Genomic DNA, 23,130 nt, shown 5'->3' with positions numbered 1-23,130 from the left:
CATTTGCCCACTGAGCTCCCCCCATATCCATGTCCCTCTCCTGACACCCACCCTCCTCAGAGCCCGTCCTCCCGTTTCAGAGGAAGAAGATGTCTCCTTGCCACCACGGCCAGCCCTGGGCCTATCGCCGGCAAAGGCAGACATCTCCCCTTGCCCCTTCCCTCTCCACGACCTTTTCCATCCCCACTTAAATCCAGGAGAGCATGCCATCCACTTGCTCAAGACCCTCTCAGCCCCACCCCTGCATCCCATCAACAGTCCCTCAAGGTCTCACAAGATCAGGTCTCTCCTGAAGTATCACTTCCTCAGGGAGGCCTTTCCTGCTTCCCCACAATCGCCTCCTCCACCCCCAGGTCTCTACGCTCCACCCACTTTGCTTGTGCTCAGTAGAACCCACCTCCACATAAAACTATATAGTTATCAACGGCTTTCTTGTTTATTGCTTGACACCCCTGTTAAAACAAATGTCATGAGGGCAGGGACTTTGACCGCTACATCCTCAGTGCCCAGGAGTGAACGTTCAACATGAATAAATGTTTGCTAACTGAACAAGTGAATGTCCATGGTGCCCTCATCCTCGAACAAACAAAAACAGCCTTTCCTGTTCCCTTCACTTTCTCCTCCTCTTCATATAATCGGTTTACTCTCCTCCCGCCACCCGGCTCCACAGCGTTGTCTCCTGTCTCCTGACCCTCACCTGCCATTCCCTCCTTTTTTGTGTGTGATTTTTTTAAATAAATTTTTTTTTTAATCTTTATTTTTGGCTGTGTTGGGTCTTCGTTGCTGCGAAGCTTTCTCTGGCTTTTGTTGTGAGCAGGGGCTACTCTTCGTTGCGGTGCGTGGGCTTCTCATTGCGGTGGCTTCTCTTGCTGCAGAGCACGGGCTCTAGGCATGTGGGCTCAGTAGTTGTGGCTCACGGGCTCTAGAGCACAGGCTCAGTAGTTGTGGCGCATGGGCTTAGTTGCTCTCCGGCATGTGGGATCTTCCTGGACCAGGGCTTGAACCTGTGTCCCCTGCAATGGCAGGCGGATTCTTAACCACTGTGCCAACAGGGAAGCCCCTGCCATTCCCTCCTTAACCCACTGAACTTGGCCTCTGCCTCCCCACTGAGGAGACAGTGCGGCCTGGCAGGCGCACTCCAGCATCGGAGAAAGGGAGAAGGGAGTTTGTATGTTGCTTTCCTCTCTTAGTGGTTTTAGTCAACTTTTTAAAACAAATCTGATCCTCCATTTTTTTAAAAAAATATTTATTTATTTGGCTGCTCCAGGTCTTACTTGCAGCAGGTGGGATCTTTAGTTGAGGCATGTGAACTCTTAGTTGCAGCATGAGGGATCTAGTTCCCTGACCAGGGATCGAACCCGGGCCCCCTGCGTTGGGAGCACAGAGTCTTAACAACTGGACCACCAGGGAAGTCCCTCCATTTATTTCTTGAAAGAAATGTGTACACTGTTACCTACGTGTTGGGACAGGTCTGATGATTAGGTGGGGTAACACTGACCAAGGAAACCTCAATCACAGGTAGCCATAATGCTGACCATGCGTCTTCAAAACCCTGTCCTCCTTGGCTCCCTTACCTCCCTCCCGGTTCTCCTCCACCATCTCTGACCATTCATTTTCTGACTTTTCCATTGCTTCTTCTTCCTTTGATGCTCTGTGGTCATCTTGGGCTTCCCAGGGCCATGTGATTTCATTCACTACCACCACCTCTACCCCACTCTATTTCCAACCCTGAGCTCTCTGCTGACCTTCAGGTCCCCAGAATCAAAGATCAGATGCCCATCTCAGTGTCCTCCAGGCAGTTAAAACATCACATGTCCAAAATGGACTCCTCACCTTCTCCCCACCCATGTTCTGTCTCCTGCATTTTCGGTGAATTTACTTCAGCATCTAACCAGTCACCAAAACCCAAAACTTGGTCTCTTCTTAGTTTCCTTTCTCTCCCATTCACTCCACCACCCCATTCCCCATATATACCGGGTATGGATTAAGCAAGGGAAAGTGTTGCAATTTGTGGGTTCTACGATTATCAAATGGTAGAAGTTATTTGAAATTGAACAGAAAGTTGTAACACCAGATATGGATGGGTGTGGCTCATAACACACACAGCAAACTGATGTACCTGATCCTTAGGTGTTTGAGATGTGTATATATGTGTATGTATGTTTGTGTATCCCTATGGGACTCAGTTCAGCTGGGTACAGTTTTCTGTGTTCACCTAGTGTTTCTTAAGGACAAAACTGGTACACAAGCATAAGGAAACTCAAGTTATGCTCTAATAGTTCCCTAATATAGCAATTGTGTTGGAACAAATTTGTTTTCAAAACAAACATTATAACAGAACTGAGTGTGTATGTGTCTTGGTGTAAATATACAGAAATCCTAAATGGTCTCATAAATATTAAAGGAATAAAATAAGTATTTTAAAACATTCCCACAAAGAAAACACCAGATCCAAATTCTATCAAACATTCAATCAAGGATCATTCCTATCTTATGAAAACTTTTCCAGGGAATAGAAAAAGGCATACTCAGCAACTCATTATACCAGGCCAGAATAAGCTCGAAACCAAAACTAGACAAGCAAAAGCAAACAGAAAGGAAATTTGCAGGTTAATCTTACTTATGAACATAGAAGCAAGAATCCAAAACAAAATATTAGCAAACTGCGTCTGGCAATGTCTAAAAAATAAATACATCATGAACATTATTGGGTGTATTCCAACAATGCAAAGTTTGTTTAATGTTAGAAAAATCCATCAAGTGATATTCACCACGTTAACAGATTAAGGGAGATAAAAATTACAGTCTCAATAGATACAGAAAGAACCATTTGATAAAAATCTAACACCCATTCATGATAAAAGTACTTAACAAACCAAGAAGAAAAGGAAATTTTTAAACATAAGAAAGGGTATCTACCAAAAACCTAGGGCAAACATCACTCTTAATGGTGAAACAGTTCCTTTAAAATCAGGAATAAGGACAGATGCCCACTATCCACAAAAGTTTCACTATTTGTGAATGATATGATCGCCTACATAGAAAACCCAAAGAATCTACAGATAAGTTATCAGAATTAATAAGACAGTGTAGCAAGGTAGTTGGATATAAAATTAACAAAAAAGAATTGTACTTTATATGCAACACTTATAAAATATAATTTTTAAAAAATATCATTCACAGTAGCAACAAAAAATATAAAGTACCTAAGAATAAATGAACAAAATGTGGAAAAACTTCTGCTTCTGGCCATGATGGAGCAGTAGAGACCAGATCTCACCTCTTGGCTGGTTTGTTAAAAAACAAACAACAACAAAAAACTGGACAGAATATATTAAACAACAGTTTTCAAGGCACTGTACAGGCAACAGTGTACAGTTGGCATCAGGCAACAAAGGAGTAATCTCTAAGAGAAGGGAAACAAATGAGGTGAAATTTACAACTGCCCCAGTTTACTGCCTTGAGAATTTCCAGATGACAGTGAAGAGAACCAATTTAGAGTCCAGAGGGCTCCCTGAGTTGAGAAGACAAGCTGGAAGAGACCAAAGTGGCTAGAGTTTGCAGGACAGAATAGTGGAGGAGTGAGTTACTCCTCAAGAGAAAACTCGGGAGATCTACAGAGGGTCCCACTCAAGTACCCAACAAAATGTTGATTAAAGAAATGTGAAAGACAAAACTTTCATGAAAGGAAAGATAAATGTGCCTTCATTACATTGTAAATCAAGTATACTTCAATTAAAAAAATGTGACTTCATTAAAATTAACTATGTTTGTTCAATAAAACACACCATCAAGGAAGAGAAAAGACAAGTCACAAACTGGGTGAAGATATTAGCCACATACTAACAACATCTAGAATATATAAAGAATCCCTACAAGTTGGTAACATAATATTGTAAATCAACCATACTTCAATTTAAAAAAAGAAGAGAATCCCTACAACTCGACAAGAAAAAGACAACCCAATAGAAATTTGGGCAAAAGACAAGAACAGGCATTTTGCAAAAGAGAAAACTGGAATGACCAATAAACACATGAAAGATGCTCAATTTCATTGTTGGTCCAGAAGTAAAAATCAGGTTAAAGGAGAAACCATTTATAACTATTGGAGGGTCATAAATTAAGAACCCTTGAGCCTACAGAGCAACAGGAGCTGTTGGGAATGAAGACTGATATAACCACCTTGGAAAATAACTTGAATTTACATACACCCTGTGCTCCAGCAATTCCACGTCTAGATAAAAGGCCCTAGAGGGACTTTTTAAACACCTGCATCAGGAGACATTTAATAAGAATATTCAAAGCAATATTGTTTATAATCGCAAAAATAGAACCAGGGGACAATCCAAACGTGCACAGCAAGAAAATGGAAAAATTGTGGTAACTTGAAACAATGAAAGCAATTGAACATACACATAACAAGTATGAACCTTAGAAACAACACTGAGTGAAAAAAAAGGTTGCAGAAGAGTACATACAATAAAATACCACTGTATAAAGCTCAAAAACATTACATTATCTAGGCCAATGTGTATACGTGATCATGGTGAAACTCCTTTTTAAAAAGAGAAAGGGAATTCCCTGGTGGTTTAATGGTTAGGACTTGGCGCTTTCACTGAGGTGGCCTGGGTTCAATCCGTGGTCAGGGAACTAAGATCCCACAAGCTGCACTGCGGGGCCAAAATAAAATTAAATTAAGAATAAAAAATAAAAAGAAAAGAAATGAAGAAATGATAATTTACAACAATCTAGAGATTAGTCACCTCTGGGGTGGAGTTACCTCTACGGAGAAGGATCCAGGAGGGATACACAGGGAGTTTGAATGGTTCCTAGTAATGTTCTGGTTCTTAAATTAGGTGGTAGGTGGTTCACTTTATTGTTAAGCCTTCCTACACCTTACATCTACTGCATTTATCAAATAATACCGTACAAAATGTTTTAAAATGTGGGCGCAAAATAGGATTTATAAATAATGTCTTTATGCAAAAATATTCTCAATGTAACATTAAACAATAATTTAAAGAATTTAGCTCTTCTCTCCCTGTTTCCTTCTCTCCCAAAACCAACAAATACTGGATTAACTTCTAGGATTCCAATGATTATAAACAGTAAAGGCCAAGGAAACATCTTATGTTTGAGAGTTGTCATGGAATCAGATTTGCCAGAAAAAAAAAAAATTTATGTTCTGGACTCTCCACCAGAAGAAATACAAAGAAAACATACACATATGTAAAATCAAGAACATTCCTTTATACCAGAAACAATCACAAAGCAAACACCATCAAAACATTCACAAAAGCCACAACAACCAGTAGTGATTTTATTGAACTCATTCACAGGATTCTGACCAGCGAAATGATTATAACATACACGTTGAGTGCGGCACCTACACTGGTCTTACTATGGGGTACCCCAGACCCCCTCTTGAGGCTTCACAGTTCTATGTTTTCACCCCACCCGGACACTTTCTTTGAAAATGGAAGCAGGCCTCAGACTGTCCTCAGCCAATGCTCTCAGGCAACTGATTCCAGACAAGGGGGCTCCACTTCCATTATCCCAGCAGCTCCTCTAATGCATTTCAATCACAAAGTGGGCCCTCGTTTCTTCCCTATCCCAGCTCACCTTCATAAACTGTAACAGACCAACAGGAGTCCTCAAGGGTACAATATATTTCTTTCCAGATGATTTTAAAATAAAGGGTGAAAAAGATGCACTTGAGCTCTTATGCATCTGAGCTCCTATGGCTGAAACAATTTATCTGCAGATGTGCTCTGACCAGCTACACACTGATCTGTTCGTTATGCTGCAGTGACTGAAGCTTATAACTATCTGAAGGCAGTGAGAAATGGTGAGTCTATCTGAAGCTGGAATCAGGGCTCTTTCCACTATGCTAAGCTGGCGCTTTAGCCCATAATTATAATAAACTATCTCAGATTCAGTGAAACCTCCAACTTTCTGAAATAAAAACTTTCTCTCACAGATTCTATGCTGGTCTCTAAGACTTGAATCCAGGGGGTGGGGGGAAGAAAAATATTAAAATTAAAGTGACAATTTAAGGGAGTTGATTACTGGGAAAAAAATAGGACATTTTTATGATCCCAACAATGGGGGGTGGGTAACCTATCACGGAGAAAATCATGAGGGGCAACAGCACAAAATCATGCTGTAGGCCTCACCTATGCTTGGCATTATACTAGTAACATCAGGACACACTCAAGTGTGGTCCAGAGGGAGTCAAAGCACCTGAAATTTCATCTGAAATTTGCCCAGGGACAGTTTTTAGGAGTACCTGGAACTATGTCAGCCAGAATTTTCTAGGGAAGCGAGAGGGTAAGGTTTAAATCCTGGGAGGTCCAGCCAACATGAGAACTACTTTCTGTTCTAGGTAGCCCTGGGAGCAGAAGTCAATGGATTTTTTGTCTTCCTTTGAGCTCTGCTGATTCCTGCTCGTTTGGGGTAAAAAGACAGGCTGCAGCAGATGTTCTCCAGCACTCCTCACACTCAACTTTAAGCCAAGAAAAAGATCTATAACAATGCTGAGGTACCTTTTAAGTGCTTCTAAGGGCTTTAACACTGTTTTGGGCAAGGGACAAAAAAACCTCAGAGAAACCACAAAACACAATCCATATGGCAACATAAAATCGCTTTGCGCCGGAAATTCTGCCCTTAGACAAAACCACACAGTAATGAACACATAAATAACCACTTTCTGAGCCATCTACCAAAGACTGGGCTCTGCTGAGAGTAGGCAATGTCAGCCTATGGGGAGAGGTGGCCGAGCCAGCCGTGGCAAGTTCTTCACCTCCCAGCGACAGTACAAATCCCAGCTGGGGAGCGTCCACCTCAGAAAACAGATCTTGCTTGTAACAACCTCATCTGAAAGGCTGTGCAGCAAATATTCTGCAAACGAGTATCAGACTATACTGCCAAAATGGTTAGAACAGCTGGTGGCATCTATGCTTTGGGCAGTATGTCTCTAAAAGACTTCAAGAGACAGGGCCCCTAAAGTCATTTGACCTACCATCTCTTATGACTATTTCCTGTGTGGCTGTGAAAGTTAAGGGGATGAAGCCTTCGCTATCAGCACAGAGAAGGATCCAGTGGGAGTCTGCAAAGTAAAATAAACACAGGCAATTTAGGATATCCTGTCTTATTCTATAAAGAAAATATGACAAATACGACTTTTTTGAGGAAAAGAATGTAGTAGTTGATGAACCTGACCATCACAAGACATAAAGGTCAGGTTACATGGCAGCAAGGGGATGCTGATGACAGGCATAGCTAAGGGACATGTATTTTCACCCAGGTTAGGCATTAATCACTCAGTGCTATGCATTTGAGCTTGTGTGTGCATGTGTGCACACAGGTGTTAGGGGTTGTGTATGGTGTTCCTAACTTATATATCAATACATGCTGTTAAGCAGTTTCTCCAGAAACTATGTGAAGTTGGGAACAGCTACTCTTTGGAGGAAACTTCTATATTCTTGAGATCCATACCAGCCTCTAGACACCCAAGGAGGCTGAGCTGACTAGAGCTAGACTAGAATGGCCCAGATAATCCTAAATAGTTTGTTCTGGGGTAACCTAGGGCCACTAGCGTAATACATACCTGGACTTTCTCTGGTTCTTTCGAGTCTACTGTGTCTCACCTGTTGACCCTGTAATTTCACTTCTAAAAATCTACACTTTCCAAAAACATGTAAAATATGCAGAGAAGTTTTTATTAGGGTTATTTATGATAATGAAAAATTGGAAACCACCTAAATGTCAAAGAAAACATGGCCAAGTAAAATATGGTATTAAAAGAGTAAATCCTCATCACAAGGAAAAAGTTTTTTCTATCTATATGAGGTGATGGATGTTCACTAACTTACAGTGATCATCATTTCATGATGCATGTAAGTCAAATCATTATGTTGTACACTTTAAATTTATACAGTGCTGTGTGTCAATTATATCTCAATAAAACTGGAAGGAAAAAAATATATGGTACGCCCAGGATAGACTATTAACCCAGTAAAAATAGCAGTTATGAAGTCATATCATAAATGCATGTGTCAAAATAGAAAAATGATGATGCTACCATGTTAAGGGGGAAAAGATGAAACAAAATTCTGTGTTCAGTGTGGTGTCTGTCCTGAAGACTCAGGCATAAGAAAACCGCCATGCTCTCCACTGGATGGAACACAGGCGTGACTCAGTCCCTTGCCACCTAGGAGTATCCTTCACGTCCACAAGTCTGCTGCATATTAAAATGACAATTCCTTTAAGAAATATTCTGTGGGAGTTCCCTGGTGGCCTAGTGGCTAGAATTCTGGGCTTTCACTGCCATGGCCGGGGTTCAGTCCCTGGTCGGGGAACTGAGATCCTACAAGCTGCATGGCATGGCCAAAAATAAAAAAGAAAACAACAAGGTCTACTGTATAGCACAGAGAACTACATTCAGTGTCCTGTGATAAACCATAGTGGAAAAGAATATTAAAAAAAAAAAAAGAATGTATATATAAAACATCCACACACACACACACACAAAAGAAATATTCTGCAATGCTATATCTTTGTTTTAGTGCAACAAGTATATATGAGGTTTTTATGTTATTTCCTTGCAGTTGTTATATATTGCTTCATAACTCTATTTGGTTTTTTCATGTGTACATTTAGGTTCTCCAGCTAGGTTGTAAGTTCCTTAAGGGTAGAACCCATATTTTCCATGTATTTTGACACCTATAATAGGCCTGGGCATACAATAGGCAATTAATAATACTTTTTAACTATCTAATGAATCACTGAATGGTTGGTACACTTCATTTTCATTACCAGTTAAAGTTACAAAATAGAGGGAGGGGGCGTCAGGTAGAGTCAATTTCTGAATTTTACCTACCATGCAGCATTTCAATAAGAGAGAGGCCAAAAGTCTGCTGGACTGTACTGAGTCTTAGCTTGCCGTTGCAGAGAAGCACGGCTCTTTTTTCTACAACAGGACCTAAAAAATAAGATTTCTTCAAATATAAAAATAAAAATTGTTAAACTGATTGCAGAAGCAATGGAGTTAACATTTCCTAAGAATAGAACGTGTAGTTTTTAAAATTCTTATCTATTACCGCTATCAACTAGACTTCAGTTTTAAATAAGGAGCTTTTTGCTGCATCATTTAACACAACTAAAGAATCAGACAAAACACAACCCCTAATTTCCTTTTGCTCTGTTCTTCCCCAGTGTTATGTCCTCATTACTAGGAACTGGCTTTCCTAGGACGTGACTAATAACACTATAGGATGATGGATGGCAGCCTGAGAGATAAAATCTGACGGTGAGGAACAACTGCTTGGCTGTTTTAGAAACAGGTGTACCTTGGAGATACTGCAGGTTTGGTTCCAGACCACTGCAATAAAGCTAGTATCACAATAAAGTGAGCCGCATGAAAGTTTTTGGTTTCCTAATGCATATTCTACAGTCCATTTAAGTGTGCAGATGCGTATGTCTAATAAAATAATGTACATACCTCAATTTAAAAATGCTTTATTGCTAAAACATGCTAACTATCATCTGACAACGCAGGGTTGCCACAAACCTTCAATCTGTAAAAAACACAATCTCTCTGAAGTGCAATAACACTAGGTATGCCTGTATAACTAAGAAGTTTTACGTTTTCTTTATTGGGGAAAAAATGCCAAGAAAGACTGCCCTAAGTCGTGGAGTAGCAGAGGATTTGCATAAGCAAAATAAACAAACTGTGGTAAAAATTCACTTAGCTTAGAAAACGTACAAATAACAGTGATATGTAAATTTTTAAAAGTTATATTAAAAATTAACACATCTTTGAAAATGTTTCCGAATATCCAGAGAAAGAAAATATAGAACAATTATAGCTCTAATTTAAGACACTTTGAGTCCAAAGGTATATCCATAGAACACAGAATAAAAAATATAACTTCTAATTCTATATTATGAGACAATATCTTCATGTAAGCATTTCTTAAAGTTTTATAAGTTATGTGTCTAACTTATTTTCTTGTTAAAGTTATCACTACTCATTTTCTGACTACTAAGAAAAATAATTTCAACGATAAAAGGTAAACTGTACTCCATTTGTGGTAGGATGAACAGCTCAAAAGATGTATGTCTACTATGTAATAACATTTTAAAAGATAGCACATGAATAAACCGTAAGGGCCATAAGCAACTAATTATTCATCTTAACTCTTATGAAATGTGGCTTCTGATATTATAGGGGGAAAAACTCTTCATTGTTTTTCTTTTACTTTTCTCATTACAAAAGAAATATATGCTCAACATAAAGAAAACAGAAATTTATAATGCAGAAAGTAAAGTCCCCAAAATTCTATCTCCAGAAGTACTTACTGATAACAGCTTGGCTGAACTAGCTCATTATAAACTGAGAAACTGAAGAACTGAAAGGCAAGAAAAACATTTCTTTTTACTTTAAAAAAATGCATTTACAAATATAAATATTTGTAAAAATATTTGTAAAAAAGTATATATTGTTTGATAAAATAATCTATTTAGGGACTTCCCTCGTGGTGCAGTAGTTAAGAATCCGCCTGCCAATGCAGGCGACACAGGCTTGAGCCCTGGTCCGGGAAGATCCCACATGCCGCGGAGCAACTAAGCCCATGCGCCACAACTACTGAGCTCACATGCCACAACTACTGAAGCCTGTGCACCTAGAGCGCGTGCTCTGCAACAAGAGAAGCCACCACAATGAGAAGCCCAAGCACCGCAACGAAGAGTAGCCCCTGCTCGCCACAACTAGAGAAAGCCTGTGCACAGCAACGAAGACCCAACGCAGCCATAAATAAATAAATAAATAAATAAATAAATAAATAAATAAATAAAATAATCTATTTAAAGAAAAATAAAATCAAACAATTAGATATTATATCTTTTAGACCGACAAAGGTTTTAGTAAATGCATAGAAAAAAATGGAATAAATACTTCCATTACTAACTATACCTGTGGTTTTCTCTAAGGGTTTGGTTATGAAGAATTTTTACTTTCAACATTAAATATTCTTGGGAATTCCCTGTGGTCCAGTGATTAGAACTCTGCGCTTTCACTGCTGAAAGCCCAGGTTCGATCACTGGTTGGGGAACTAAGATCCTACAAGCCACGCAGGGTGGCCAAAAAAACCAATAAACAAACATTAAATATGCTCATATTGGTTAAATTTTTTCTTCAGTGAGCATACATTACTTTTGTAATTAGGAAAAAAAATACTATGCATCTGTAAAAAAAAATTTAAAAGCTCTGTGTGCTGATACAGAGAGTTCTTGAGACAATGTAACTAAATGGAAAAAAGATGCAGAACATTGTATATAGTACCTTACCTTTTGTGTAACAAAAGGAAAAATAAAAATAAATAGTAAGATCTGCTAATATCTGAATAAAGTAATAAAAATAAAAATGGTTACCTAGGACTTCCCTGGTGGCACAGTGGTTAAGAATCCGCCTGCCAGTGAGGGGACACGGGTTCGAGCCCTGGTCCGGGAAGATCCCACATGCCGCGGAGCAACTAAGCCCGTGAGTCACAACTACTGAGCCTGCTCTCCAGAGGCCGTGAGCCACAACCACTGAGCCCGCGTGCCACACCTACTGAAGCCCATGCGCTCTAGGGCCTGTGCTCCGCAACAAGAGAAGCAATGAGAAGCTTGAGAAGCACGCGCACCACAACGAAGAGTAGCCCCTGCTCACCACTAGAGAAAGCCCATATGCAGCAACGAAGACCCAACACAGCCAAAAGTAAATAAATAAAATAAATAAATTAAAAAAAAAAAAAAAGGTTACCTATATGAGGTGAGGGGAACAAGCTGAACAAGGATGGGGTGAAACTAAGACTTCTCAGTATATACCTTTCTATTAAAAGAATGTTTTGTTTTTTAAAGCAAGTAAGTGAATTGCCTATTCAAAAAGAGAAATAAAAAGGGAAAAAAGAAAAAATATTTGAAAAGTCATGGGAGGAAAAAAAAATCCAAACTAGATTACACACTTATAAAGTACTATAATTTTTAAAATTAAAAAACCCGTTTATTGAAAATACACTGAAAACTTCATGTAGTTAATAAAGCCATTTAAATATTTGTTTTGGCTGAAGACAATGTAGGAAAAATCCTCTTCAAAAATCTAGGATTGGGATGTTAGATGTTTATAAATATTTGTTTCAATTAGCTTTGGTACATAATATAACTAAGATCCCTAATGTGGTTGTGAAATTAATTAAAAAAATTTTTTTATATCAGTGACTTAACTGATTTTTAACTGATTTATTTGTGATTTAACCGGTTTGGGGGACAATTTAGGAATTTGAATAAGAACTAGGTATTAGATGATATTAAGTAATTATTGTTAATGTTATCAAGTATGATAATGGTACAGTGATAATTAAAGAAAATGTGCTTACACTTTAGAACAACATCCCAAAATACTTACGGGTGAAACACCATGATGTCTCTACTTAGAAAAATATTTTAGAAAACAAAAAAAAGAAGCAATTATGGTAAAATGTTAACAACCATTAAATCCAGGTGATAGATATAGATAGGGTTTCATTAGGTATTCTTTCTATATGTTTACAATTTTTCATAATAAAAAATATATTTTATGTGTTTGAAATTTTTTATACTAAAAAAATTTTAATTCAATTTTAAATTAGTGTTTGGTTCTTTTAAAAACCTATGTCCTTGAGTCAAACAGTAGTTTTATGAAAAAACTAATTAAAATATCTCTTTTGACCATTATTTAAATAGTAATTTACATATTATTATTGATTTCAATACCAACTTTCTACAAATATCTTCTAAAACAAAGATATATAAGTCCACAGTAATCAAATCAGTGTGGTATTGTTAAAGTTCTAGATAAAGAGACCAGCATTACAGTAGCTGAAGAAGAATCCAGAATTAGATCTCAGTATATGTAAGTTTATATATGACCAATGTGGTAGATCAAGTTCAGTGGGATAAAGATGGATTTTTAATAATGTTGGTAGCACAACTGGTTATCTAAATTTCAGAAAATGTTAATAAAGGTTAAAAACTTAAATGTAAAAACAATGTAGTAAAATAATGCAAGAAAATCTAGATTATTACATATATATCAATTTCTATAATATAAAAAAAGCTCTTGTAAACTGATAACAACAGGAAAAGATGAGCAAAACGCAATTCACATTCAATTGGCCAAAAAACATGACAACATACTCAAATTCACTAATAGTAAAGGAAATACAAATTAATAAAAGTGAAATACCACTTTGCACTCATCAGATTGGTGAGGAAGTGAGGAAAAGGACAGTCTCATTGGTCGCTGATGGACATGTGATGATGCATTGTTTAGTAAAAAATCTTTGAAAGGCAATCTGTCAACTCTATTAAAAGTAGAAGCATATATGTATGTGTGTATATATATACTCTTCAAACTTGCACTTCCACTTCTGGGAACCAAGCCAACAGAAATAAAAGAATGAATACAAATAGATACATATGAGAATACTATTGCAGCCCCATTTGGAGTGCCTAAGAACTGAAAACAAAGTGAATGTCCATCAGCAAGGGAAAGGCTGAATAAACAGCATACTCCCAGCGTGAAGTAAGGAACGCACCATATGACCCCATTTTTGTAAAACAACGACAAAGTCACCACCAACACCCCCGCACCTATATACCTACGTATACAAAGATCTGTGTAAGATTATATGAGTGTGAAATAAAATACGAAAGGATCCACATTAAGCTGCTAGTTAAGGTGGGTTACAGGGAGGAGGAGCAGGGCCAAGTGTGATGGGAAAGGAGTGTTCATGATAAAAACAGATATGGTATGATCCCACTCATATAATATTTTATGTTTGCGTATACAGGCATAAACAGATTCATTAAAAATTTTTAACGACTATAACCTCTCTTATAACAGCATATTATAAGATGCTGTTATAATCTTATGCTGTTATGCTATTATAAGCTCTCTTATAAACAGAAGAGTGTCTGCAATTGCATAAGGAAAAGGTTTTCGCAATGAAACAGCATGAATTAAAAAAATTTTTTTCTAAACATACATTGCCAGAATGAGTGCAATCATTCATGTTTTCACACGACGCACATGATAAAATCACGGTGTATACTGGCATGTGTGCCCAGCCAACCAACCTGGAAAGGTATAACAACTTGCCTGAATATAACATGTCCAGGTCAGTGAAGTTCAATAAGAACACTACTTCCTCATCAATAAATTTCTCTTGCAGTACCTACTGGCTGCAGGAGCCAGTGGTAGCTCCTCAAAGGAGAAGTTACCTGGCAAGTGATGTGAACATAAGGCACATCCTGAGAGAGTGGATACACTGGAGAGGATTTCTTTCCATTACGTAGAAAGTCTGAGAGTTCAGAAAGACGCTGCTGCACTTCAGTCAGGTTCCTAGATAAAATTTCCAGTATCTTAGATAGCTGGTAAGTTTCCTTTTCCACTTGTAAGTTAGGAGGTCCCGCGGTACTGGTGTGGTCTGGTGTGCCAGTGGGTCCAGGCAGTGTTACCGACTGGTTAACAGGCCCGGCATCTAGAGTTTCTAGGGCTGTGGAGCCATCACAGATACTGGATGGAGGACTTTTGATTTCTTGAATAAGAGTTCTTCCAGGCCTTCCACTTTGACTGGTGCTATTAGCTGTTAACAAGAGCCCTCCGTTTTGGTGACAAAAATCTGGGGAAAGACTTTCAATTAGGTTTTTTCTATTTGCTTTATTTAACAGAGTACTGAAAGCAGAGTAACCACTCTGGTTTTCACTCAGTGTCATTGGAGAGTCTTCTTCCAACATAACTTCTCTAACAATCAAACGAATCATATATTGATCAGACTTTGAAGAAAGAAGAAATGCTGAATCAGTGGATTTCTGTTTTCCTATCAAAATTAACAATAATTTATCTGTCAAGAAACTTATGCCTTTTGGTCTTTCATTACTCTCTAACTGAATTTGCTGGATGTTTGGCATAAATGATGGAATGACAGAATAGATAAAAATTATATTACACGTATTGGAAGCCACTGCGACTACCTGTGCTTTAAGATTAAACGCTATTAGATCAGGAACCAGAATGCCTGGGACTGTGACTTTTCTTTTCTGGGTAACCTCCTTCTCAAAGGTCAAGAGGACCAAGTGTGAAGAATCCAGGCCAGTTCCTGTCAAGTAGTCCTTTTTTCTTAGACAAATAAGAGAACTAGCCTCAGATTTAGATCTATCAAAGTGTATATGAGTTAGATCCAGAGGATCAGAAAAGGATGAAGAAAACGGAGAAACTGGTGTTTCAGAACTTGTTTCAGAGGAAACTTCGTCAATAACTGGTAAAGTATACAGACAAGTGCCTTCACTACTAGGGGGAACATCAAAGGTTCCAGATGCATTTAAGCCACAAATCTTATCGAGTGGAAGCTCAGTGGCTATAGCGACCTGTGAGTCCACAGTGGCTCCGATTGAGCGCACGTAGCTGTCCACATCAAACACTGGGCAGAAGGAGCACCTGTGAAGAGTCTTCTGAGCACTGTCCCAAATATAAGAATGCACGCTGCTGCCTATGGCCACCACCAGCCTCTGGCCATCCTGGGTCCAACATGCACAGTGAATGAGGCCTTGGGTGCTGATGTCCACTTTGACCCGGGAACTGTCCCAGTGAACATTATGGAAAACGGAGACATCCTGTGCAGTCAACACAGTCAGGACAGCACTTTTTGGGTGCCACACACAGCCCTGGGGAAGGACAGGGAGTGACTGACTAATCTCACAGGTCTGAGACATCAGCCATTTGCTTGTCTCCGTAGTGCTAGGACACAGCTGCCACACGACGACATGCTTCTTGTGCTGGACAGCGAGCAGAGCAGGTGTGTCAGCTGTACCAGGTGGGGCCCAGGACACCCCATACACATGTTCAAATTGTCCAATGACCGCTGAGTCCCCAAACCTGGCCTCTCCACCGTGAAGGTGTAAATCGGTCAGGACTACCTGATTCCCATCAGTCCAGGCAAGGCCGTGAATTGGGTGTATTGCTTGATACAACGCATTCAGTCCAGTCCTGAGAAGTTTTCCTTTTCCTAACTCCATCCTTTCTGATAAAGGTTATCTGAAATAATTAGGAAGTTATACCATGAGAATACAGTCAGACAAATTCAGGATGTAGTACATTTTATAAGACAACTGGCTTAGCCCTTTCACAGGTCATTATTGTGAGAGGATAAAAGGATGGGAGGAATTTGGCAGATTAAAAGACTGCCTGGCAGTGCTGAGAAATTATTTTTCCTGCAAAATAAGGTCAAACTTTTGAAACCTAATGAACAAAATGTTTTAGTAAAATTTTAATAATGGGGATGAAATTTCAGATTTTGTTGTTGTTCCACAGGTTCATTCCATGACTGCCTCTGTGGAATACTGGTTGTTTTTTTAATTCATTTAATTAATTTATTTATTTATTTAGGCTGCATTGGGTCTTTGTTGCTGTGCGTGGGCCCTCTCTAGTTGCGGCGAGCAGGGGTCACCCCTCATTGCGGTGCGCAGGCTTCTCATTGCGGTGGCTTCTCTTGCTGTGGAGCACGGGCTCTAGGTGCGTGGGCTTCAGTAGTTGTGGCGTGTGGGCTCAGTAGTTGTGGCTCACGGGCTCTAGAGCGCAGGCTCAGTAGTTGTGGCGCATGGGCTTAGCTGCTCCGTGGCATGTGGGATCTTCCCGGATGAGGGATCGAACCTGTGTCCCCTGCATCGGCAAGTGGATTCTCAACCACTGTGCCACAAGAGAAGCCATACTGGTTTTTAACAGTTGGCTATTTATGCAGCCAAACGTATATTCGGGGCACCTCTAGTTCAAACTTCCTTGATCACAGAATTGGGATACTAAAAATCAGCAATACAGGCAAAATAGTAATGCTTATGGTAGCAGTTTTTGGTTCAAAATTCCGAGCCACTCATAGGAAATCAGGTAAACAAAAAATTCTTACTAACCCTGTGTCTCTTTAAGTTACTATAATCACAGTTTTTTACTGTAGCCTCACTATGATACTATGATGAATTAGAAAGAGCCAATAAAATATGCAAGATGCACATAAGGCCAGAAATGAGTCAACTCATCATGGAGTTCATCAATACTGCAGATGGTTGCCTCTAGTCCTTCTGTAAACAGAGTATGTAACAATTACATACATAATAAGATCGTAAGTGTGCATAAAGATTAAAATCTTGTAAAATTAAATGCCAAAACCTAATTACAAAATGCATCATATTATTTGAAAGAGTAATAATTTTTATTGCAATTAAGTATCCAAGATATTTTAAAAGACCCTCATTTTTAAGGCTTTCAAATAACTTTATTTCATGTATATTTTTCTTTTAGATTGCTTACGTCTGACTCTTGTCAGTATGCTTTATTTCATTTCCTTCTTAACGCTGAAGGGAAAGCAAAAGGCAACACTTAAACTCCCATTTGTCACCAGTTTAAAATATGGTAGAGCCTTACTAACTTCCATCAATTTCGATGGTAAAATTTGGGGGTTAGCCTTTCTGTGAAATGTGAGACATGTCAAAACTGAGGAAATCAGGATGACATTGTTATTGAATATGCAAAAACAGCCCATATTCTATAAACACACCCAGATACTACCTGAATTTGCTGGGCAAATTAGAAGGAAAGGAAGGGAATAAACATGTCCAGTATGTGCCACACATGGTGCTGGTCACCTAGAATCCGATACAACCCTTGTAACAGTCCTGTGAGGGTAGCACTGTTATTCTTAGGTGACAGACAACAGATCTGAAGCTCTAAAAAGTTAAGAAACTTGCCCTTCATATCTTATAACAAAACACCTTCCAGACAGATTAAAGATCCAAATGTGTAAAACAAAAATTAAGAGATTTAAAAGAAAGACTTTTTACACTACTACAGAAATACTCAAACATGTATATGTATATGTATAAGGATTTACTATAGCATTTTTTGTAACAGAAAAACCTAAATGTACATCAATATGGAAATAAATTAAAAAATAAGGAAGCCCCATGAGTACTGATATGGAAAAATCCCTCCCCCAAAAAAGCAGTGAAATTCACAAGATAACATGTTTAGTAAGCTATTTATGAAAAAAAAAATCCACCTCTATATGTCCATATACATGTGTTTGTATATATTTACATAAAGATGCAGAAAAAGATCAGAAATAACACATACCAAACTGTTCACAGTACATACTGAGATGGAGTGAGGTGGTAGAAGAGAGAAGGTGGGACCCTATTTACTTATTTCTGTATTTTTTGAAAGACTGTTTTTATAATAAGTATATATTCAAATAGCCCTTTTCTAATTGAAAAAACAAACTAAAGATTCAAATGTACAAAATACTTAATTTATAAAAAGTTCTTGGGACTTCCCTGGTGGCAAAGTGGTTAAGAATCTGCCTGCCAATGCAGGGGACACGGGTTCGAGCCCTGGTCCGGGAAGATCCCACACACTGGGGAGCAACTAAGCCCGTGTGTCACAACTACTAAGCCTGTGCTCTAGAGCCCGCAAGCCACAACTACTGAGACCACGTGCCACAACTACTGAAGCTTGTGTGCCTAGAGCCTGTACTCTGCAACAAGAGAAGTCACCACAATGAGAAGCCGGCGCACAGCAACAAAGAGTAGCCCCCGCTCGCTGCAACTAGGGAAAGCCCCCGCGCAGGAACGAAGACCCAACGCAGCCAAAAATAAATAAATAAATAAATAAAAAGTTCTTATAAGCCAGTTAAAAAGACAAAATTTTAAGTGGTCAAAGAATATCAACAGGCAATTTACAAAACAATTATGATGATCAATAAACATATTCGAAATGTTTACTCTTATTAGTTATCAAAGGTTATCAAAGAATTGTATAAACTTGCAGTGTCCATTTCTTCACCACTCATTCTCTTCTTAACCCACCCAAAATTGACTCCATTCCTAACTCTTCTCAAAACAACTCTCACCAACCCACCAGTGCTATCCACGTCACTGAATCAGAGGGACATTTTTCAACCTTGTTTTATTGTACTTAGTAAATGTCAAAGACAGAACTTGAGAAGCTGCCTTCAGACTCTAAATCCAAAGAAATGTATTCTCTACCAAACTGGAGGATTTGCTTTTAACTTATCTGCAAATTTTTTCTCATTCCTCTTTGCTAGCTTCATCCCTACTCTTAGAATCTTTTTTACTAAGAGGGAATGGTCCGTTACACTTCTTACACATGAGGTCAGGTTAAGTGGTTGTACAGTGGCTTGCTAAATGGAAAAATATGTCTTCTGACATTACTAATGAAGAAAACTGTCATCTCAAACCCGTTGGTCTTATATAAGATATGTTATTCCCTAATATCTACTTATGTACTTTAAAAAAAAAAAGACTTTTATTGATAAATAATGCATGATACATTTTCCTGGAAGAGAAAATTCCTAACGGGCCAATTACATCAAAAGCAATTTATATGTATGATATGCTTTAGGCCACCCAAGTCAGTCTAATGTCATTGAGGGTGTGTATGGCCAGGGTTAGCACAGTGTAAGGATTTGTAAATAAAGGAAAAACAAACTTGATAATAAAGTCACTGAGATTTTTTAGAAGAATTAATTTTAATATTTTCATCTTTACTAACAAGAAGAAATTTGGTAAAAAACTAAAAATAGAGTTACCATATGATCCTGCAATCCCACTCCTGGGCATATATCCAAAGAAAACTCTAATTCAAAAGGATACATGCAACTCAATGTTCACTGCAGCACTATTTACTATAGCCAAGACGTGGAAGCAACGTAAATGACCATCGACAGATGAATGGATAAAGATGTGGTACATATATACAATGGAGTATTAGCTATAAAAAAGAATGAAATAATGCCTCTGCAACAATATGGATGGACCTAGAGATTATCATACTAAGTAAGGTAAGCGAGACAGAAAAAGACAAATATATGATATCACTTATATGTGGAATCTAAAAAAAAAAGACAGAAATGAATTTATCTACAAAACAGAAATAGACCCACAGATGCAGAAACTTATGGTTACCAAAGGGGAAAGGATGGGGTGGGGGGTGGGGTTTAAATGAGGAGGTTGGGATTAACGTATATATACTACTACATATATTGATGTAAGATGTTATGGAAGGGCTTCCCTAGTGGTGCAGTGGTTAAGAATCTGCCTGCCAATGCAGGGGACACGGGTTCAACCCCTGGTCCGGGAAGGTCCCACATGCCGCGGAGCAACTAAGCCCATGCGCCACAACTACTAAGCATGCACTCTAGAGCCCGTGAGCCACAACTACTGAGCCCACGTGCCACAACTACTGAAGCCTGCACGCCTAGAGCCTGTGCTCCACAACAAGAGAAGCCACCGCAATCAGAAGCCCGCGCACCACAACGAAGAGTAGCCCGCGCTCGCCTCAACTAGAGAAAGCCCGCGAGGAGCAACGAAGAACCAACACAGCCAAAAAAAAAAAAAGATGTTATGGAAAAACCCGAACATTTTGGCCAACCCAATAAAATAGATAACCAACAAGGACCTACTGTGTAGCACAGGGAACTACACTCTATATTCTGTAATAACCTATAAGGGAAAAGAATCTGGAAAAAAAAAAAAAAAAAAAATATATATATATATATATATATACTGAATCACCGTGCTGTACACCTGAAACTAACACAACATTGTAAATCAAATATACTTCAATAAAATTAAATTTAAAAATAAAAATTATGAAAAATTTCCTCAAAAGCCCAATGATAATTACAAAAATCTCTTCCAATCCTTTCTACTCCCATTATTAGTCAGGGTCCTGACCACGTCTTCCTTTTTAGTAGGGTAGGACAAGGAGAAGTCCTCTTCATTTCAGTCTCTTCTTTCCCAGAGAGCCTGGACTCTGTGTGTTGGGTAGAATTATCTTGAAAAGTCACAGCTCTGGTAATTTTGCATTTCTGCTCAAATACCTTTGATGAGTCTCCACAGTCTGTATATATAAATGTTTAAGCAAAGCACTGAAGGCCTTAAATTATCTTATATTGCTATACCTTTCCAACCTTATCTCCCTGATCATAAAGGGCCTGCTAAATAATTTGGAATTTAGAGGAACCAGCACACATTCATGCAACAATGTGCAGAACGGACCTGAGAAACTAGGAAGCTGACAAGTTTAATAATGGGCCATGAAATAGTTTGAATGTCAGGATGAGAAAGTGAGCCAAGTTTGTAGCTACCTCAGTAGAGAAAGAGGAACAGATTCAAGAGATATTTCTAAGGCAGATAAAATCGTTATCAAGTAGAATAAGTGGTGAGGAAGAAAGGAGAATTAAGGATAACATGCAAATTTTTAGCTTGGGAAATTGCTGAACCATTAATCAGAGATAAAGAAGACAGAGAACGCTTCAAAGGTAAGAACAGTGTGTAGTGTGTGTTAAGTTTAGTATTAGATGTGCTTCATTTAAGATGTTTATAGGGTAGCATTGCAACTCAGGCAGTCAAGAGGTAAGGATTTGGGAGACACTGTTATAGAGCTGGTAGTTAAAAGATCAGAGAGCCAAGAGGACAAAGGCTGAAATGACCTTCTGGTGCTCCCCAATTATTTTGTATGTTTTAAAATATTTACAATTTGCCTGAAGCTAACTGTATACCTGTTGGTCTCCCAACCCTCAGACTATAAGATTTCTCAAATCAGGAGCCCTGGTTGTTTGAGGAAGAGAAAAGCTGACTATATTAATTCAGGGGAGAGGTGGTCAGAACCAGGATCTGGTGCTCAGTCTATGGCCATTTAATTCTTCTGTTTTTAATCTTCTTTAAAGACAACTCATAGTGAGAATCAAGGGGCTCAGGTGAAATGGAGCACTTCCAGTAGGTTGAAACAGAGTTACATACTCCCCAACTTGTTTTTCTAAATTTATTGTGTTTTCACTATAAAATAATTCCACGTTCTTTACACTTATTATTGTTTTAAATTAACACACAAGAAAGGTCAAAAGGACCTAGAGATTGTCATACTGAGTGAAGTAAGTCAGACAGAGAAAGACAAATCCCCATATGATATCGCTTATATGTTGGATCTTAAAAAATGGTACAAATGAACTTATTTACAAAAGAGAAATAGAGTCACAGATGTAGAAAACAAACATGGTTACCAGGGAGGAAAGGGGGGAGGGGAAGGGATAAATTGGGAGATTGGGATTGACATATACACACTACCATATATAAAATAGATAACTAATAAGGACTTACTGTATAGCACAGGGAACTCTACTCAATACTCTGTAATGACCTATATGGGAAAAGAATCTAAAAAAAGAGCGGATATATGTATGTGTATAACTGATTCATTTTGCTGTACAGCAGAAACTAACACAACATTTTAAATCAACTACACTCCAATAAAATTTTTTTAAGAAAGGTCAAAAGGTAAATTCACACACACAAAAAATTCATCCAAAGAAAATTATGACTACATCCCTCCAGATATTTTTCTATGCAGTTTGGGTTAAACTTTTTCAATCATACTGTACAATTACATATTACAATCTTTTCACTTCACATTATATATTAGGATTTCCCCATGTTATTTAAAGACTTTATAAATTATTTTTAGACGCCACTTAATATTCACTTTTCCTCACTGTTGAGGAAGTTCCATAATTTTTCCTTACTGGTGAGATACCTGGTTAGAGCCAGCTTTATCCTTTTAAAAATAGCGCTGGGATAAAGGTGTTTATGCATAAAGCATGTTTTTCATTTTGAATGGCTTCCTTAGGATATATTCCCGGAAGTTTCACTCGTGAGTCACAGGGAATCTATTCTCTGGTTTAAACCCACTCCCTGCTCGTCCGCATCCGCCAGCCCTCGCACGCGGCCCCCCACCATTCTCTCCATCCTCTCCGCACACCTGTGACACTTCCTCTTCTCCCCCCTCCCCCAAAGTGCCTGTCCTTCCACCTCCCTCCCCGCCCACCTACAGCCTCCCCACAACAGCCAGGCCGGGAAGCAGTGCAGACAAAAACACCTTTGGTCTCACTGCCCCACCGAAAATCAGTCTCCCCGAGGCCGTACCTGCTCACAGACAACGGATCCGAAGCCCTGAGCGGGGACCGGAAGCATCGACTCCCA

The 23,130-nt window shown here is 38.7% G+C and overlaps 1 protein-coding gene across 3 annotated transcripts; it reads right to left on the bottom strand.

The window, feature by feature from the left end:
* Window positions 1-412: 412 nt before the first annotated feature.
* WDCP (WD repeat and coiled coil containing) lies at window positions 413-23,122 on the bottom strand. Of its 3 annotated transcripts, XM_082427469.1 has the most exons (5): window positions 22,252-22,985; window positions 14,305-16,117; window positions 8,882-8,999; window positions 7,022-7,108; window positions 413-1,013 (listed from the first exon to the last, which is right to left on the bottom strand). In XM_082427469.1, the coding sequence occupies exons 2-5, from the start codon at window positions 16,096-16,098 to the stop codon at window positions 958-960; spliced, it is 2,055 nt and encodes a 684-aa protein (XP_082283595.1). In that variant the 5' UTR covers window positions 16,099-16,117; window positions 22,252-22,985; the 3' UTR covers window positions 413-957. The 3 variants fall into 3 exon arrangements, with proteins under 3 accessions (XP_082283595.1, XP_082283596.1, XP_082283597.1); XM_082427470.1 differs by lacking the exons at window positions 413-1,013; window positions 22,252-22,985 and adding an exon at window positions 23,074-23,120 and having other exon boundaries at window positions 1,292-7,108; XM_082427471.1 differs by lacking the exons at window positions 413-1,013; window positions 8,882-8,999; window positions 22,252-22,985 and adding an exon at window positions 23,027-23,122 and having other exon boundaries at window positions 1,292-7,108.
* Between the last annotated feature and the right edge of the window lie 8 nt (window positions 23,123-23,130).

This window comes from Balaenoptera physalus (genome assembly GCF_965194825.1).
Source record: "Balaenoptera physalus genome assembly, chromosome: 15".
NCBI lineage: Eukaryota > Metazoa > Chordata > Mammalia > Artiodactyla > Balaenopteridae > Balaenoptera > Balaenoptera physalus.
The sequence above is the reverse complement of the archived record's forward strand: the minus strand, read 5'-3'. Positions and strand labels throughout refer to the sequence as shown.

Excerpts from the sequence above, each read along its gene's own strand:
- WDCP (XM_082427469.1), bottom strand. The coding sequence starts at position 16,098 with ATGGAGTTAGGAAAAGGAAAACTTCTCAGGACTGGACTGAATGCGTTG. Across the intron at positions 9,000-14,304 it reads ATGTTCACATCACTTGCCAG|AAATCTTATTTTTTAGGTCC; the intron begins GTAACTTCTCCT and ends TTATATTTGAAG. Across the intron at positions 7,109-8,881 it reads TCTTATTGAAATGCTGCATG|ACTCCCACTGGATCCTTCTC; the intron begins GTAGGTAAAATT and ends TTTACTTTGCAG.